General features: G+C 45.6%; 3 protein-coding genes across 7 annotated transcripts in view; 2 read left to right on the forward strand and 1 right to left on the reverse strand.

Annotated features, from left to right (window-relative positions):
• Window positions 1–997, forward strand: part of ank1b (ankyrin 1, erythrocytic b) — a 64,592-nt gene extending 63,595 nt beyond the window's left edge. For 4 of the 5 annotated variants that reach the window (XM_028973165.1, XM_028973169.1, XM_028973166.1 and 1 more), the window contains 2 exons: window positions 7–75; window positions 573–997. In XM_028973165.1, the coding sequence (XP_028828998.1) occupies window positions 7–75; window positions 573–677 (174 nt within the window). In that variant the 3' untranslated portion in view covers window positions 678–997. Of the gene's footprint in view, window positions 1–6; window positions 76–242; window positions 335–572 lie in introns of all 5 variants that reach the window. The other variant, XM_028973167.1, reaches the window with a different exon arrangement.
• Window positions 998–5,304: 4,307 nt separating this feature from the next.
• Window positions 5,305–8,519, forward strand: eif4ebp1 (eukaryotic translation initiation factor 4E binding protein 1). Its single transcript, XM_028973203.1, has 3 exons — window positions 5,305–5,683; window positions 7,708–7,893; window positions 7,972–8,519. The coding sequence occupies exons 1-3, from the start codon at window positions 5,548–5,550 to the stop codon at window positions 8,001–8,003; spliced, it is 354 nt and encodes a 117-aa protein (XP_028829036.1). The 5' UTR covers window positions 5,305–5,547; the 3' UTR covers window positions 8,004–8,519.
• Window positions 8,520–10,502: 1,983 nt separating this feature from the next.
• Window positions 10,503–15,890, reverse strand: ndr1 (nodal-related 1). The gene is made up of 5 exons (XM_028971061.1): window positions 15,878–15,890; window positions 15,474–15,494; window positions 12,133–12,261; window positions 10,750–11,501; window positions 10,503–10,655 (listed from the first exon to the last, which is right to left on the reverse strand). The coding sequence occupies exons 1-5, from the start codon at window positions 15,888–15,890 to the stop codon at window positions 10,503–10,505; spliced, it is 1,068 nt and encodes a 355-aa protein (XP_028826894.1).
• Window positions 15,891–16,399: the final 509 nt, after the last annotated feature.

The following is a 16,399-nucleotide window of genomic DNA, read 5'->3' on the forward strand; positions in this document are numbered from 1 at the left end:
TTGCAGAGGGACGAACCAGTAGATTTCCCTGTGGAGTCACAGCTACCAGAAGGACACGGCAATGCTGTCACCAAGGCATGTAACTCTCCCTTTCCCATGGCAAACACTTACTTTGTCAATGGGAACTGGCTCACATGTGCACACACGCACACACACTTAAAGAGTAAGAGAACTGGTGCCCTTTTTTTAAGCGGTGTCCCCTCCCCTTTCCTCCTGTCCTTTCACTCTCCCTCCCCCTGAAGCTGGGTGTGGATGTGAAGAGAGAGATGCAGACAGTGAAGCACACCAGTCTGCGGAGAATAAAGCACTGAAACAAACACACACAGTCCTGAAGGTACACAATTATTCCCATACATACTCGGTTATATATGTGGATTGGCACGCAAAACAAGAAAGTCAGACATATAAGAAAAAAAAAACAAATAAAGAAGGACGTCCGTAGCCACGGTAAAACGATAATGGTGGTGGATCCAAAAGGCCCTGAACATCCGTGCCGACATTCTTAACGAACAGTACGAGCAATTAAGAGCAAATGGGATTTTTGAAGACTGACAACCGCATTTCTCCCACAGGCCCAGAAATCCACTGCCAAACCATCTACCCCCAACACGCAACCCGGAGCCAGAACCAAAAACGACGGGAGGAGGAGGACCGAGACTGCAAAGAAACCAAAATGAGTGACACCAGTGACGCACTAGCATGCAAAAAGAGCGAGTGAACAAGCAAACAACCACAAACCCATCAAGGAGCGCCACAAAGGAGTCGAAAGGAACGTTTTGTAACATTTTTACAAAGAAAGAAACTAACAAATAAAATATGAATAGCTTAGGGCATGATTTTTTTATACAAAAATGTGTGAAAAACAAAAAAAAGCAACAAAAAAGTGCTTCCTGTCGACTGTATACGCATGATCGACTGCTGGTGCATGACCTTTGACCTGTCATTATCTTAAAAAAAAAAAAAAAAAAAGAATACGGTGGATTGTGAAGTTAAGGGTCGTCTCAGGACAGGGTGTTACGGGGTTGCTGGTTGTGAACTTTCCATGGACCTTAACTCCAGAAGAAGACATTTCCGTCCAGGAAAAACATCATCGTCATGAAACAACAAAGCAAACGCGGGTTTTGTTCTGCGATCAGGTGGTCGGAAAACCAAACAAGGTAGTCAAAGCTGCGCCCAACCATGCTCCATCCCCACTGTCTCTTTATGATACTCTTCTATATGGAATATGCACTCTATGCTCTCTGTGAACGTGTGTCTTTGTGTGTGGGTGTGTGTGTGCGCGCGTATGTGTGTGTGTGTGTTTAATTGCGCATGTGTACTACTTCGCTTTGGCCTTGGCTTGGCGCTGAACTGTGGTGTTGGAATGAGAAAAAACTGCTCAGCTTTTTCAGCGTTTCAGAGTGTCTGTGAGAGTGTGTGTTTTCTGTGTTTGTCTGCACTTATCCAGGCTTTCTTTTCTTTCCTTTGGTGAGAAATTGTATCGTTATTTATTATATATGTTTTCAATTATATAATCGTTGTCCTTCCTGGTTTCCGTTGTGTTACTGGCTTGTAAAAGATCAGTCATAAAGGTCCGTCCGAGGTCTGGCTGAATTCTAGCTGACGGGTGCTGCACCCCAATGTCCCTGACTGGATGTGAAACGGTTGCTCTCTCTCCTGTCCTGCTCTGCTACCTTACCGTTCCTGTTTTCTGCCTTCCACCCATCCATCCGTCCACCCACTCTTCTGTCTTTTCTTTACGTGGGCCAGCCTTTAACGTCACCCTCATTGCGACGAATCCTCCTCCTCTAATCCATTGGCTGGGTGGGCCGGTTAGATCCAGCGATCCAGTCAACCGATTCGATTTCGGTGAAGAAAGGTCGTTCGAAATCCGAGACACAGGAGCATACCTTGTTAACTGGTTGACCAGGTCATGGTGAACACAGTATATTTCTGCAGTAGTTTTTTTTGTTTGTTTGTTTGTTTGTTTGTTTGTTTGAATGAACCCTTGCATGGTAAACAGGTCCAAGTTCCCATGTAGCAAATTCGGGAAGGACTGAAGAGAGCGCGGGCGATTTTTTGCAGGGGTTTACTTTTTCCGCGTCCCTCTCCTTCCATTAGAAGCAGTAATAGATAGACGATTAGACAGACAGACAGTTAGCACTGTGACAGTCCTCTATAATACTGACCCCTCAACTGTGAATTCACAACACTCATCCTTCAGCTTTAACTGCAGCGTCTACACACTCATACACATACAGACACTGTACATATTATGTATCAATGCACACACACACACGTTGTTCATTGCCTGTGTTCATAACACAGTTACTGGTCTAATTTTTCTTGACAAAACGCCTGTAGAGATGCCAGATGATGTACGCTCTGCCAAAGCAATAATTTCAATCCTGCAGGACAGCAAGGGTCACATTGTACTGCGTAATTTGTGTGGTTGTGTGCAAGTGTTTGCCCTGCGTTTCAGTAGCATTTTTGAGTCTCATTTTGGTGATGAGGTCAGTTTAAAACTAAAAAAACAGCATGCATAAATGACAAAAGGTGTTGTAATGATGTATGCAAATGTTTAGTGGGCAGCATTTTTAATTCCTCATATGACCACAGTTTCATATCCAAATGATGCCAGAATATAAACTTTTGAACTTTTGAATTTCTTGCAACAAAGGACTTGGAACTGTCACATGGAAACTTCCCCAGCTTTTTGAGCCACTACTGCCACCCATTGGTCGAATACAGCAAAACAAAAGGCCCTCGCGCAGAGGGACAGCAGTCACAACGCAAAACTTATGCAGGTCGCACTTAACCATGGTCACCTAATCATGTGATGCATTTCACATGCAAAGGAAAATGTGTGTCACCAATACTTGAATGTATGAGAATCAACTCCATAAATGCTTGAAAGAATGTGTAAAGGAAAGAGGGAGTGCTTGGGTGGATCCTTGGTGGATTTACACACTCACTATTGCACACACACACATGCACACTGTTTCATCGCCATCAAGCACCTGGTTTACCCTGCACACTGAGATGGGGGTTATTTTCGAGCATTCTTTCACTCAGGTTTTCTGTTGATTTAACGGTTCTTTTTAAGAAAGCAGAGGTACAGTGTTTCCATGCTACGGTCTGTGTATTGGGCTTTGGGGTGTCAGCTGCGCAGCCTTCTCTTTTTTGGGGGGAGGGCCTTGTGTGGCATAAATGCTCGTGCTGCAAGTTGCTTTCAGGTTGAGGACAACTGTCCAAACAAGTCTTTGAGGGTCTATTTGGGAGGGTCGAGATGGGGGCTGGGATTGGGAGGGGGGTTGGTGGCAAGGACAAGGCGGTCTTATGATGGGGAGGGGTCGATTGCACTGTACAAGAGAAGAGTTATGATGTATTGCAAATTTTACGAGTTTGTGTAAAATGTAAAAGTCCACCTATACTCCTTTAGAGAATGGATAAATGACATTATCAACGCAATATCATATTACTCTGTACTAAGGAATGCAACTGCGCACATGCACAGAAAAAATATGTTTTTATTAAAGAATATATGTATAAATATATGACTAAATATATTTAATTAGAATGCTATGCACCCTTGTTAGAGTTGTTATGGATGTACTTTAACCATGTTAGCTAGACTATAAGAACCTGCCCATATCATGGGGAATGTAGATGCTTTGTAGCTATTTGAAATTGTTTTCTTTTCTTTTTTATTGTCATGGTGAGAGGAAAAACTAACATGAATATGTATACAAGCCTTTTGATCAGATTCATTCTGACCGTGGAGGTATGTATAGACCATTTACCCTGCACACCAGCTCAAACCATTTACAGAAATGAATAAAGAAAGATGTGACATATCAAGTCTGCTCTGTGTGTTGCGAGAGTCATGGGTTTTTATGGTTTAAGATGAGGGAATCATGTAAAGAAAAAGTGTGACTGACAGCTGCAATAGCGGGCAAACCTCAGTATCAGCCGCCTGTTCCTACAAAAGTATGCTTGTCCTGTTTCCATCAGATCAGCACAATCATGCATTAGGAATAATATCAACCTGTTGCATTGCTAAAAAGTTGACCCAAATATATCACCACCTCAAAGATTGCTGTAGTGCATGCTAGCACTGGCAACCTTCCGTCCTTCCTGTAGCTTAGCTGTGCCTACATTTGCCCTGACATGTTACTCTACTAGTTTCTAGTAAAGTGTGAACCAACCTTTCCCCCACCAGGATTAACTAGGAATTTTGGTGGAACTGCTCAAAATGCAAGATTTTTATTCATCCTGTGCATAGTTATGCACAATTAAAGTTAATTGAAGTTCTGAAATAATAAAATTGGAACAGTAAAATGTAACTAAATGCAAGCAAATACTTCAAATAGAAAATAAGACACAGACATCACTGGGGCTGGCTATGGATATTGCCTTGACATAGGAATGACCATGACAAATTGCAGGGTAGCAGGGCATGAGGTTTCTGAGTCTTTTCCCTGATTTCAGATGTTGAAACAGGCTGTTTTTGGGGTGTGTTTTGTCCTTAATAACATTGATGGCCCTGGTCCTACATCTCCTGATGTAAATATCCTACAGAGATGGAAGAGGTGACTGCAGCCATGGTCCGCTCTCTGTAGAGCTTTGCAATCCTGGAGACAGACCTAACCATGAATTAATTTTCTATGTCAGGATGTTCTTCACAGCGCCAGTGTAGAAGGCCTTTAGGATACCTGAAGACAACTTTCTCAGCTGTCTCAGGTGGTAGAGGTCTGAACCTGCATGTGCGTGATTTTTGGTGTGAGACTGAAGAATGAAGTTGTCCGATCTGCAATACTTGTCTGATCATTGTGCAATCTCTGCTCTAAATTATAAGACACGTAAAGCGATACATGGTCACAAAAAGTGTAACTGAAAAGATATATGTTTCAGCCAACATTAATTTTAACTTCTTTGGAAGAATTTGCTTGATGGATAGCGAGTGTGTGAGTGAGTGAAAAAGTGCTCCTTCTTTGCCTAAATACAAATTAATTGACAATCAAGCACAATTCAGACTCTGTTGCAGATTAGAAGCATTATACATCCTAACTTTGTGTCAACATATGAAAATTTTGATAAAATATATTGTGGTGAAATAAATCTATTCAATTTTCAACTATGGTACTCACCATACGCCAAGAATTGTCCATTTAATGTGTAATAATCTCACAGAAAAAGCTATTTCTCCGATGTGTGAATGGTAACTGCTAACTGTTGCTGGCCTGCTATAGTTAAAAAACTACAACTCCCAACGACGTGGTTGTCCCAGGTCTCTGGCGCAGGGGGCGATGTTTCAACAGTTCCCCTTTTTTAAATAGCCCTTTCCTGGTAATGTTTTGTAGAACGCGTGGTGTGTGCGAGTGAGGGAGTGTGGAGTGTGAGGTGGGGAACGTGGTCCTCGGAACGACTTTTTATTTGAGCGACATTTTGCGCGTCGATATTTTCGCTCCCAGATCAACGTGTCGCCAGCGGTCTCGTTTGACCGATCCCCCTCAGAAGTTTGCTGCGACTCGGCTCGGTGAATTGTTGAAGCAGGCGCTTCCAGAGATGTCCGTGGGCAGTCAGAAGACCAGCAGCCAGGCCATTCCGACCACGAGGTTGGTGGCCGTCCACGACGCGGCCCACATGCCCCACGACTACTCCAGCACCCCGGGTGGCACCCTGTTCAGCACAACTCCAGGAGGTAAAGCTGCACCCACACTGTATAAACGCTGCGTGGTCATTTATTTACCCTGGAGAAAAGCCAGGCTGCAGGGCAGAACTGTGCTAAGCAGGAAAAGCAAAGTTGTCGTTGTAATTGGACGTCATCAATGGGGATTAAATGCGTTTAAAGTCGTTTGCATTGTGGTGGTGCGACGTGGTGCGACATGGTGCAACAGCTCTTGTCGACGTCGCCTTGTGCGGTATCAGCAGGCTTTGATCATGTGACTGCTTCACCTTCTCCCCCCTCCCCCGGACCTATAGACTGCTGGACATTTATCTTCTGGATTGGCCGGTTACCAGGATCTTGTCACGTCCCATCCTCGTTTCTGACCTTTTTTATTGGTGCCACATTGACTACATTGACTTGTCATCACACGGTCCTCTGGGGGGGCAGGAGGTTGTTCCACGGACTCAGACGCAGAGTCAGTCGTGTTTTATTTCCCAACTCTTGACTGCGCTGCTATTGTCCTGGAGACACCCTCGATAAATGTGGCACCCCAAAACCCCAACACCTTTTTCGCAGCAAGCGCGGTGCGACCGTTGGCTGTGATCTTCATGGAGACCCATCGCCATTTTTGACACTGTTTGCATCAGCCACGCCGTCAGAGGCTCCGGTGTCGCAGGAAGCACTTCAACATCACCGCACGACCGTGCCATGTGTGGGAACGTGGTGCCTGGGTCCAGGCAGCCTGATAAGGCTTATAGAGACCCTTTAAAACTGAGATAAGATGTTCTGTCGGCGCGTTCCATGGCGCAAGGCCACATGATTTAATGAGGATGACGCTCGGCATGTTCGGTTGAGTAGGCGTGCTGGGACATGGAGCGATTCTGCCGCGCATGGCGCGGACACTGCTGTGCAAGGTCTGGTGCGGCATTCCGACACACAATTATTTTTCTTCTAAATCGATTCATAAACAATAAGTTCAAACTGCATAGGTTTGGTGGTGTGTGGCGCCCCGCCCTTCATTAGCCCCCTCCCTGCAACCGGTGTCTGGGGCTCTGGCAGTAGGATTAAGTGGTTATGGGGTATGAGGAGTGAGTGAGAGAGCACTGGTCGTATTGCATTTATATTCATCCAGAGTGACTTACAATCAGTAGTTATAGGGACAGTCCCCCCCTTGAGACACTCAGGGTTAAGTGTCTTGCTCAGGGACATGATGGTATTAAGTGGGCTTTGAACCTGGGTCTTCTGGTTCATAGGCGAGTGTGTCGGCTGTGGATTTGGGAGAGTATTGCTGCCACACCGCCAAGCATATTTTCTCATTAAAACATAAGACTTATAAAACAAGGAAGCACTTCTCAAAGAGTGAGGCTGGGGGGCGTGTGTGAGCAAAGTTAGCAGTGAGTTCATTACATTAGTTCAAGACATTAATAAAACTTAGCTGGATTTTCTCCTCTTTCACAAAGTTATGTTTGACGTTTCAAAATAAAAGTTCCAAATGGAAAGACAGGGAATGATTTATTGTACATTGACATTTATTTTGAAACATTGCATACCGTCAAAAAGCACAGCTAGTTGGGGGGGGCAACAACGTTCACCTAGATAAGAATAGAGAAGCACTGCTTTAATACAAAATGTGTTGGCATGGTGATGACGGCATTGTCTCCTCTGTGGGAGACCAACTAATCTTGTTCCATGTTTTAACTAAATAACATTCATGTTATATCATGATAATGTTTTTTTATCTTTTTTTTTTGCAATACAATATAAGATATAAAAACATACCCCCCCCTGTGGTTTTAGAAAGTAGTTGTTTCTGAATATTTTAAATGGACAGGATTCATGTCTGCTTATTGACATACCAATCAGAAATCAATTGTAGAAATTCATGCATGTGGTTTGGTTTAAGTTCCTATTTGACTAAAATAAAACGGGTTAAAAACGCTGATTAATAATAAGGTCTAGCCGTTATTGTCACAACAGTGGGGGGTCATGCCAGTGATATGGGCTCCAGGGCTGAACAACTGTGGGGTGTGTGTGTGTGTGTTTTGTAAATGTTTCAGGCACCCGCATAATCTACGACCGGAAATTTCTCTTGGACTGCCGCAGTTCTCCTTTGGCCCGCACGCCGCCGACCTGCCTGCCCAACATTCCGGGTGTCACAAGTCCCCCTTCTTCCACTGCAAAGGACTCGGGCCTCCCCAAGAAGTCGCTCGACAACCATAATACCACTGCAGAAAAGTCTGCAGGTAAGGTCCTTCATGTTAAGTGTGTTTATTTGAACAGTAAAGTGCAGCGTTTCACCCTGTGGACTTTTTTTTTTTAAGGGGAGGACGCCCAGTTTGAGATGGACATCTAAAGTGCATAGAAAACCCAACAAGAGGGAGACGACGGCCCCCGACGGTTACCGCAGCGACGACACTCTCCACCCGAATCCCACCACTCGCACCCGACCTTGGCGGTAACGCTGTGCCCTGCTGTGGCTTCTGCCGCTTAATCCTGTTCACCAAGCCAAGTGGGCTGGATTGGATCGGCGGGTTGGGGCTAGTGTGGCACGTACTTTGCAGAGGAAACTCTGAACTCCTCCACTTACACTTGCTGTGATGTACACCACCACCAGAAGGATTTCGGCACAAAAGATGAAAACGTGTTTAAGGGTCTCCCTCGTGTCTGGGTAACGATGCCTTTTGAATTGAGGATGCCAGTGTTCCTTTTTTTTTTTTTGAGTAGTATTTTTCACCTTACGTGTCATTCTGCAGAATGTAACATGCCTTTTTTATTTTGTAAATGGGTTTAAATTCTCTATGATTTGTGAGAAATACGCTGCCCTGAAGAGCAAATTGAAGCAAATAAACAATAAATGTAGTAAAAGTGACTGCTTTGGTCACATGTGTGAATATGTTGCAATATCTTCTTTAAAGAGAGGTTTATTGTCAATACAGCAATGTACGCGGTGCCTTGAAATACAGTTTCATACATTTCATAAAAGGCAAACAAACCTATAAAAATCAGTAAACGAGGGACAACACCAGATTAGGTTTTGTGCATTGTGCAATGGGGTCCTTCAAGTGACATTCATGACATCGAGACAAAATGTGCAAAATAAATATGGGGAGATTTTTTATATGAGGTAAACAGTTGTCGTAAACTGCGAGGTTGAGGTGTAGGGCTGTGTGAGTTTAGTGAGTTGAGAGCTCTGGACTTGTGTATCGAAGCCAGGATGTGTGATTTAAAAATGGCAAACACAGACACACTGCCAAACACTCTTAGATCAACGTAATATATCAGTAAAAAAATCAAGATTTTTTTTTTTTTTCGTTCAGTCAGTCAATACTGGCAGTGTTACCCAAAAAAGCACATTGACAGTTGGTCTGGGCAAAACTATTTTTTTAAACTCATAACCTAGCCATTACTTTTATGATGCATTGGTTAATCTAATGATTCATTTTACCAAATCGGTTTGATTATTTCCACATTAATTGACTGATCTAGCAACTTATAAATTCAAATGTACATATCTGAATGGACAAACATGAATTTCTTAACATTATATTACATGTTTATTACTCTTAAACTCCAAGTTACAAAATAAAAAATTAAAGTAAGAGTGAAATAAGTGCAAATTAATGTCCGATGTAGAATTTAATAACAATTAAAACGGTCACCCAAAATACTCTCTCTGAGCAATATAATAACCGAAGCAAACTTGGGGGTTTGGAATATTTCACTGCTTTTATTAAAATGAACAGCCCACCATGGTGTCCTTCCTCAACCAACACAATGTAACAATCCTGTGGAATCAGGTTTTTCAGGAAACATGAAAAACACTTCAAAGTATTACCATACATTGCTCATGTCACAAAGGCATGCGAGTTCATTTAACAACTTAGGGTGTAGGTGGTTTTACCACAGGTAAAAGTCAAGTATGGCAATATTTTTTATGACTAATTTTGCAAGGGCACAATATATAGGCGTTACGCAGAGCACCAACAGCAGCCTGGTGGTTCTCGACAGCCCGGTGTGTCGTCAGCCTATCAGAATGGCGACACCCCTGGTTAATGCGCATGCGTCGCGTCTGTCATTCTATCATACCTCCGGAAAAAAAAAGAACTTGTGCATAATGACAGCACACACACAGCGCTTGCTCTGCCAGCAGGCTATTCTGACGAGCCCCAGACGCCCCCGCCCAGGTGATGAGAAAGTCCCCTTCCATCACCGATGACGTTGGTGCTATGGCATGATTGTGGAAAACTGAGCTATTGGATGCCCCTGTAGAAGGCACCGGAGTCTTCATTACGCTGGTGTGCGGCCTGAATACAGCTCTACTTCAGAGCCACAAAGTGCCGTGTGCGTGTGTGGTGGCACTGTCACTGTCAACGACCATGCCGACCATCACTTACATGAATTCCATTGTGCAGTACGGAAACACCTCTGTATTTTATCGACATATGCCACGAGCACAACTTTGAATATAATAAAAGTGTTTATTAGTTTTGCATTGCACATATTTACACATTTACATATAGGGAAAAAAAAGAAATGAGCATTATAAGCAGTGGAAGTCATGTGACTCGTCGATCCTAGAATCCATTGAGATGTGAAACTAGTACCTTCCAATTTTTTCTTTATAAAGTCCTTTTCATTAAATATATATTTATTCAACTCCGGTGAAGCGCTATGTAATGTAATCTTTGTCACAGAAATCAGGTGAATGAGTGCTTTTTTTTCCAGATTTTTTTACTACCAGATTCTCCTCTTCTCTGAGAGACCGAAACCCATCCGGGTCCACGTCCGGCACCACAGGGGCTGGCGGGGACGTGTGAAGTGCTGACATTTTTTCCTGGTTTCTTGGCGGAGGTCAGAGACATCCACACTCCTCCACCACCATGCCCTCGTGGTGCTTCATCAGGATCTGGCCGTTCTCGTAGTACAGCATGGACAGCGGGCTGAGGTGCGTCGGAACGCAGGAGGTGCAGGGCACCCTGTCCGGATGATGCAGCTTCAGCAAGCTCTAAGAGAAAAACGAGAGAATGAGAGAGCGGTCAGGATCACACGGTACGCATCACCGACACTGAGCTGCGCGACACGCTGAGAAGGTTCCTCACCTGCATGTAAGCATGGTTGGTCGGGGCGAAGCTCTCGTTCAGGGGGCTCGGGCAGCTCCCCTCGCAGCGGTAGGCGTTGTAGCGCTTCGGATAGACGATCCAGTCACTCCAGCCGATCTGGTCGAAGTCCACCCACATGTCCACCTTCCTGCAGAGGGGCTTCTGCGGACCGTCCGCGGGCGGGGCCAGCGGGACGTTCCCTCGCATCCTCTCTCGGGCCCGGTGGTTCCTCTTCGTCCGGCGGCCCGAAACCTGGCCCGGGGGGCTGATCCGGTCCAGAGCCACGTACTTGGAGTGTTCTGCGGTTCGGATCAGCGTGGGGGCCCTCGGGCCATCGGCCGGATGGTTCTGCTTGGAAAACACCACCATCATGACCCTGTCTGCAGTGGGGTGCGCGGTGACCTCCTGACCATCGTCTGGCGTCACCCCCTCCTCCTCCGCCGCGCCCTCCACCTCTCCTCCCTGGTGCAGCCAGTACTTCAGCATGGCGGTCATGTTGAGCACCTTCCAGGAGGAGTGGGAGACGGCCCTCCTGGGCAGGGCTTGCAGGGTGCCCAGGTGCACACGCCTCTCCGGGCAAGGCCCGCGGGCGCAGGCGACCCCTCCGGTGTGGTAGATGTCCACCCGGGCTTTTTTGGAGCTGGAGAAGCCGGGTAGGCGGACGCGCAGCTCCGAACGCTGGACGTTGTCACTGGCCAAGATGGAGGACATGTCGAAGGTCACCGACCACCTCTCGCCTGACTGAGAACAGCCTACGGGGAAGAAGAGAAGAACGTCAGAACAAGTGCCAGAACCTCACGACCACTGTCTGCAAATTCTCTGAGGGGAATAAAAAAAAAAAAAGCGGTTTGGGCAGCTCCTCGGGCCAAAGACAGCTTTCACACGTTCGGACCCGAGCCATCAATAACGCCGAACGCCCTTCATTGTCGAAGTGTGTATTGCTGCTGTCACTCGGTGCGCAGCAACGCTAATAAGCATAATAAGCCCACGAGACCAAATTCAATTAAGCGTCCGAAGTTGGAGCCGAGCTGAAAACACGCGGAGCCGGGCTGAGAGTCGCAATACACACACTCGCACACACACACAATACAGTACAGCACAATACACATCACCACCGGTGCCACGGGCGGGGCAATATTTCCTAATATTGGTGTGAGCAACTGGATCAAGCAAGTACGGCGTTGCAATAATAATAAAAATCGATTCTGTACCCATTAGTTGCCAAAAAAATCCAAAAAAATATGATTTATATATCTATATGTATGTATGTTTGCAATATTTGCAATACTGTGGTCTGTAGCAGTCGCCATTGCATTCCACTGCATATCACACCGTGTATGACTACGTACGTGACAAATAAAATTGGAATAAAAGAGAACTTACTTTTGGCCACCAGGCTCAGCACCGAGTCCGAGTCGTGCAGGCTCGGGTTGTCGTGATGCGCGCCCGCCGACGGCTGCTCGTCCGCGGCCAGCAGGCTCCGGTAGAGGTGCATCATGTACAGCGGGTACCCGCCGGGCCCGGGGTGGCCCCGCATCCCGCGGAGGAAGAGGTCCGGGGACCCCGCGGCCCCGGCCCAGCTCAGCAGGGCCGCGCAGAGAACGCAGCTGCTCAGCACCAGTCCCTCCATCCTCCCGTCCTCTCGGCCTCGGCGGAATGAGTCCGGGGCCCCCGGGCCCGCGTCCACTTAAGGGGACGCGCCTCCTTTTGATGCCCGCGTTTGATGTGGCCCCTGCGATCCCGCGTGTGCCAGGGTCGTTATGGATCGAAACCGAGCGGCCCTTTGTGCGGCCGAAGGTGCGAACGGCGTTAATGGGACTCAGCGGACTGCTGTGTATTGAGGGTCCGCTGACAGGCGCTTAAAACGATAATATCGGCAAAGTAGATTAGCCCGCCAGCGTTGATTAATTGGCAGAAAAAAAACTGCTTTATATCTTAGTTGCGGTGTATTGTTCGGGGTAAAAAAGTTATTTTGCTGATGGGCGTTTTCACCCTATTAAGAAAATGAGGGCGAAATAATGGAGTTGGGGGCGTGTGGAGATGGTCTTGTGAACTATGATTGGGTTTTAATTCCCCCCTCGGCCTTCCTGCACCGACAAAAACAAGTAACAGTCAATTTCGACCCAGAGAACCGCAGCGCAAAATCCTCCGATAATACCGACGAATACGCGCATATTCACGCAATGTTTCATATTGCATCCGTATCCCCATCATAGTTATTACCTTCGAGGTCTAATACGGACAAATACAATAAGGCTGATTTATTTTTTTTAATGCGGTCGCGGGTCGTTAATCAGTGAGTTTCATTCGGAATAATTAGGGATTTTGATGGTTTAATTCGTTTGATCCCGCGCAGCATCTGACGATCCGAAAGTACCCCGATTTCTGCGACAATCAGCGTCACTTTACGTGCGCAGTGAAAAGCACCTGCCCAGTTCTGGAACTCCCCCTTTAGCTGCGGGGGACTGAAACAACTTGATGACCTTCCTTTGCCAGGAGCCCCTCAAGATTTGATGTTTTGGACTTGCTGCCCATTGCTCACCAAGGGTGATGGTTAAAACCAGAGGAAACATTTCGTTGTGTCACCTTGTGCTCTGTTGCAGTGTTTCACAATCACTTCACTTTCATGTCTTTGTTTCATTGTGTCCCAGAGCAAGACACTTATCCCTGAGTGTCTCCAGGGGGACTAGTTCCTGTCCCTCAGCATAAGGGCGTCTGGTAAATGCCATAAATGTAAAATGAAATGCAGAGCATTGGAAGGCCGCCCTTCCTTACACTCAGTCCCAGTTCTAGACCACATAGGGACATTAAATAAAATTTGCTGGTCATCTGTGACTTTCAAACCCACTAAAGCATAAGTATGTTGAACCTTGACCCCCTGTCATGATCGGCTCATGGCCATGACAAATAAAGGTGGGAGAGACGCAGTGTGATGGTGAATTTATTAAAAATAATAACAACATAAAACAAAACCCGTGATGACTCGATTATGTGACTTTTATCAGGTTGCTCAGGAGCACAGGGCCCACTTCAAACGAGACTCCGCCCTCTAATGCCTGCAAGACAAGCAAACAAAGACACAGGCAGTCCAGGACAACCCTGCAAACCAGGGCAGTCACAACCCCCCCTTAAAAAAAAACAAATGGGGATTTTCACCTATCCCAAATACCAGACAACATTCATATCCCAGCGACAAACAAATACAAACATAGGGCTCACCAGAATTGATCACTTCATTGACTGTAACATGGAAGCAGTCGCTCTGGGTAAGGGTGTCTGCCAAATGCCTTAAATGCACGTGTAAATGTAAATATACATGACTTAATACAAAATAAGAAAATCATGCCATACCGCACCCATGGCCCTGGATCCAGGCGGCACAGGAAAAGAACACCTTTAACAAGTTACACAGGAGCGTGAGACAAGGCTGACCGACTGTTCACATTGTCAGTCCCCTTGATGTGATGAATGTGTGGACAACAGGGCTGCAGGAACAGAGACCTCCTAATTAGCCTCTGGTTTTGACATTTTAAAGAGTGCAGAAAAGTCAACGGATTATGATCAGTAAAGACCTCCATAGGACAGCTCGACCCCAAATTTACATGATTTACATCTATTACTGAATAATTCAGTTGATGCTTGTTAAATTTCCTCAAGAAGTAACACACCGGTCTATCCAATCCATGGTCACCGGTTTGCAATAATACACAGCTGGCATCCACCTGCAACTTAAATGGTTTCCTATGCTGGGGAGCGGCCAGTACAAGAACACCAGGACTTAACATTCCCTATACCTGCTGACAATCAGAGCATCACACAAACTTTACCCTGTCCTTCAAGGCGCAACAATAGGCCAAAAGTTCTAATAGTAACTGCAATAACACCCTACCAAACCCAGTAACCGCATCAGCCGGTCAAAAGATGGTCAAATGGGCTACAATCAAAAAATGGATATGGTTGAGGTGGGATGCCCAATCATCACTATAGATGACTTCATCTTCCATTTATACAACACAACCCTCCAAACCAGCCGTTGAAACGTGGCAGGAGCGTTTCGCAATGACTTTATAGGAATACTGACCTGAGGGTGTAAGCAGCCATTTCCCTTGCATGCCAATAACCCTTCAACAAATCAAACATATTTGGCAGATCCCACAAGATCAATACAATCGTCCATCCGGGGAAAGCGTTTGGTGACATTATTAACCTTGCAATAATCCAAACATGTTTTCGGGCTTTGGGACCAAGACGCACGGTGATGCCAAGCTGGAAGAAGATGGTTCAGCAATGCCATTCTCCAACATATAGGACACCTCTGCTTCTAGGACCACTCCTGTTATCGACCAGTACCCGATAGTAGCGTTGTCTAATTGGCCTTACATCCCCCCACATCAATATCATGCTCAAGCAAAAGTGTCTGTGTTGGTTTATCACTGAAAACCTGCAGGAACCTGAGGAAAACCTGCACACTCTTGGGGTACCAGATACTGGGTGGTAGTACTGGGTGGTAGTAGCCTAGTGGGTAACACACTCGCATATGAACCAGAAGACCCGGGTTCAAATCCCACTTACTACCATTGTGTCCCTGAGCAAGACACTTAACCCTAAGTTGCTCCAGGGAGACTGTCCCTGTAACTACTGATTGTAGTTACACTCTGGATAAGGGCATCTGATAAATGCTGTAAATGTAAATGTAAATGTACCAGATGGGCCAAGAGTGATATTTGGCCAAAATTCAGCGCCATCTATGTAGAATCCCACACATTTCAGTATAAAGCCAGCACCCTTATCACACCTTGCCACTGAGGTGCCACTGAGCAAAGCACCGTCCCCACACACTGCGCCTGAGCGCCTGTCATGGCTGCCCACTGCTCACCAAGGATTAAAAGCAGAGGACACATTTCGTTGTGGCACCGTCACTTCACTTTCAATTTCACTTTCAATCAGTGGTTACAGGGACAGTCTCCCTGGAGACTCTCAGGGTAAAGTGGTGCTTGAACCTGGGACTGAGTGTCTTACCCACTAGCTTACTACCACTCCCAACAACTTGACAGGAGTGATTAGAATAAAACAATCTGGTATGTCATCATATCTGTTATATAGATGTCTTTATTGACTATACAAGTACAGTGAGATAACATTTGGAGCAAGCATGCAGATGCACATTTAAACTAGGGTTTCAATCAAAGATAAATAGAATATAAGTACAAATTAAATCAATTCAAATTTCAAATTAACATTTTATTTGTCACGTACACAGTCATACATGATATGATATGCAGTGCTTGTGCGACTGCTATTGACCTCAATATTACAAATACTGCTATTATATAAACATTTTTCAAGTCTTACAAATATGCAAATATTGCAAACATGAACAAGTATTACAAATTTAGTGTTTTAAACATAAATTATATGTAATGTAACAAGAAGGTGTGCAAATGTGTAAAGTGAGGCTGTGCAAATGACTGGGGAGATAGAAGTTGTTTGAAAGTGCAGGAGTGTATTAGTGTTCTGTCCTACGAAGTGTTGAGGTTGAGAGCTCGTATAGCCTACAGGAAGAAGCTCCTCCTCATTCTCTCTGTGTTGGACTTCAGGGACTTCAAGCGCTTCCCTGATCGCAGCAAAGAGAACAGTCCATTGTTGGGGT

This window comes from Denticeps clupeoides, chromosome 3 (assembly GCF_900700375.1).
Source record: "Denticeps clupeoides chromosome 3, fDenClu1.1, whole genome shotgun sequence".
NCBI classification, from domain to species: domain Eukaryota; kingdom Metazoa; phylum Chordata; class Actinopteri; order Clupeiformes; family Denticipitidae; genus Denticeps; species Denticeps clupeoides.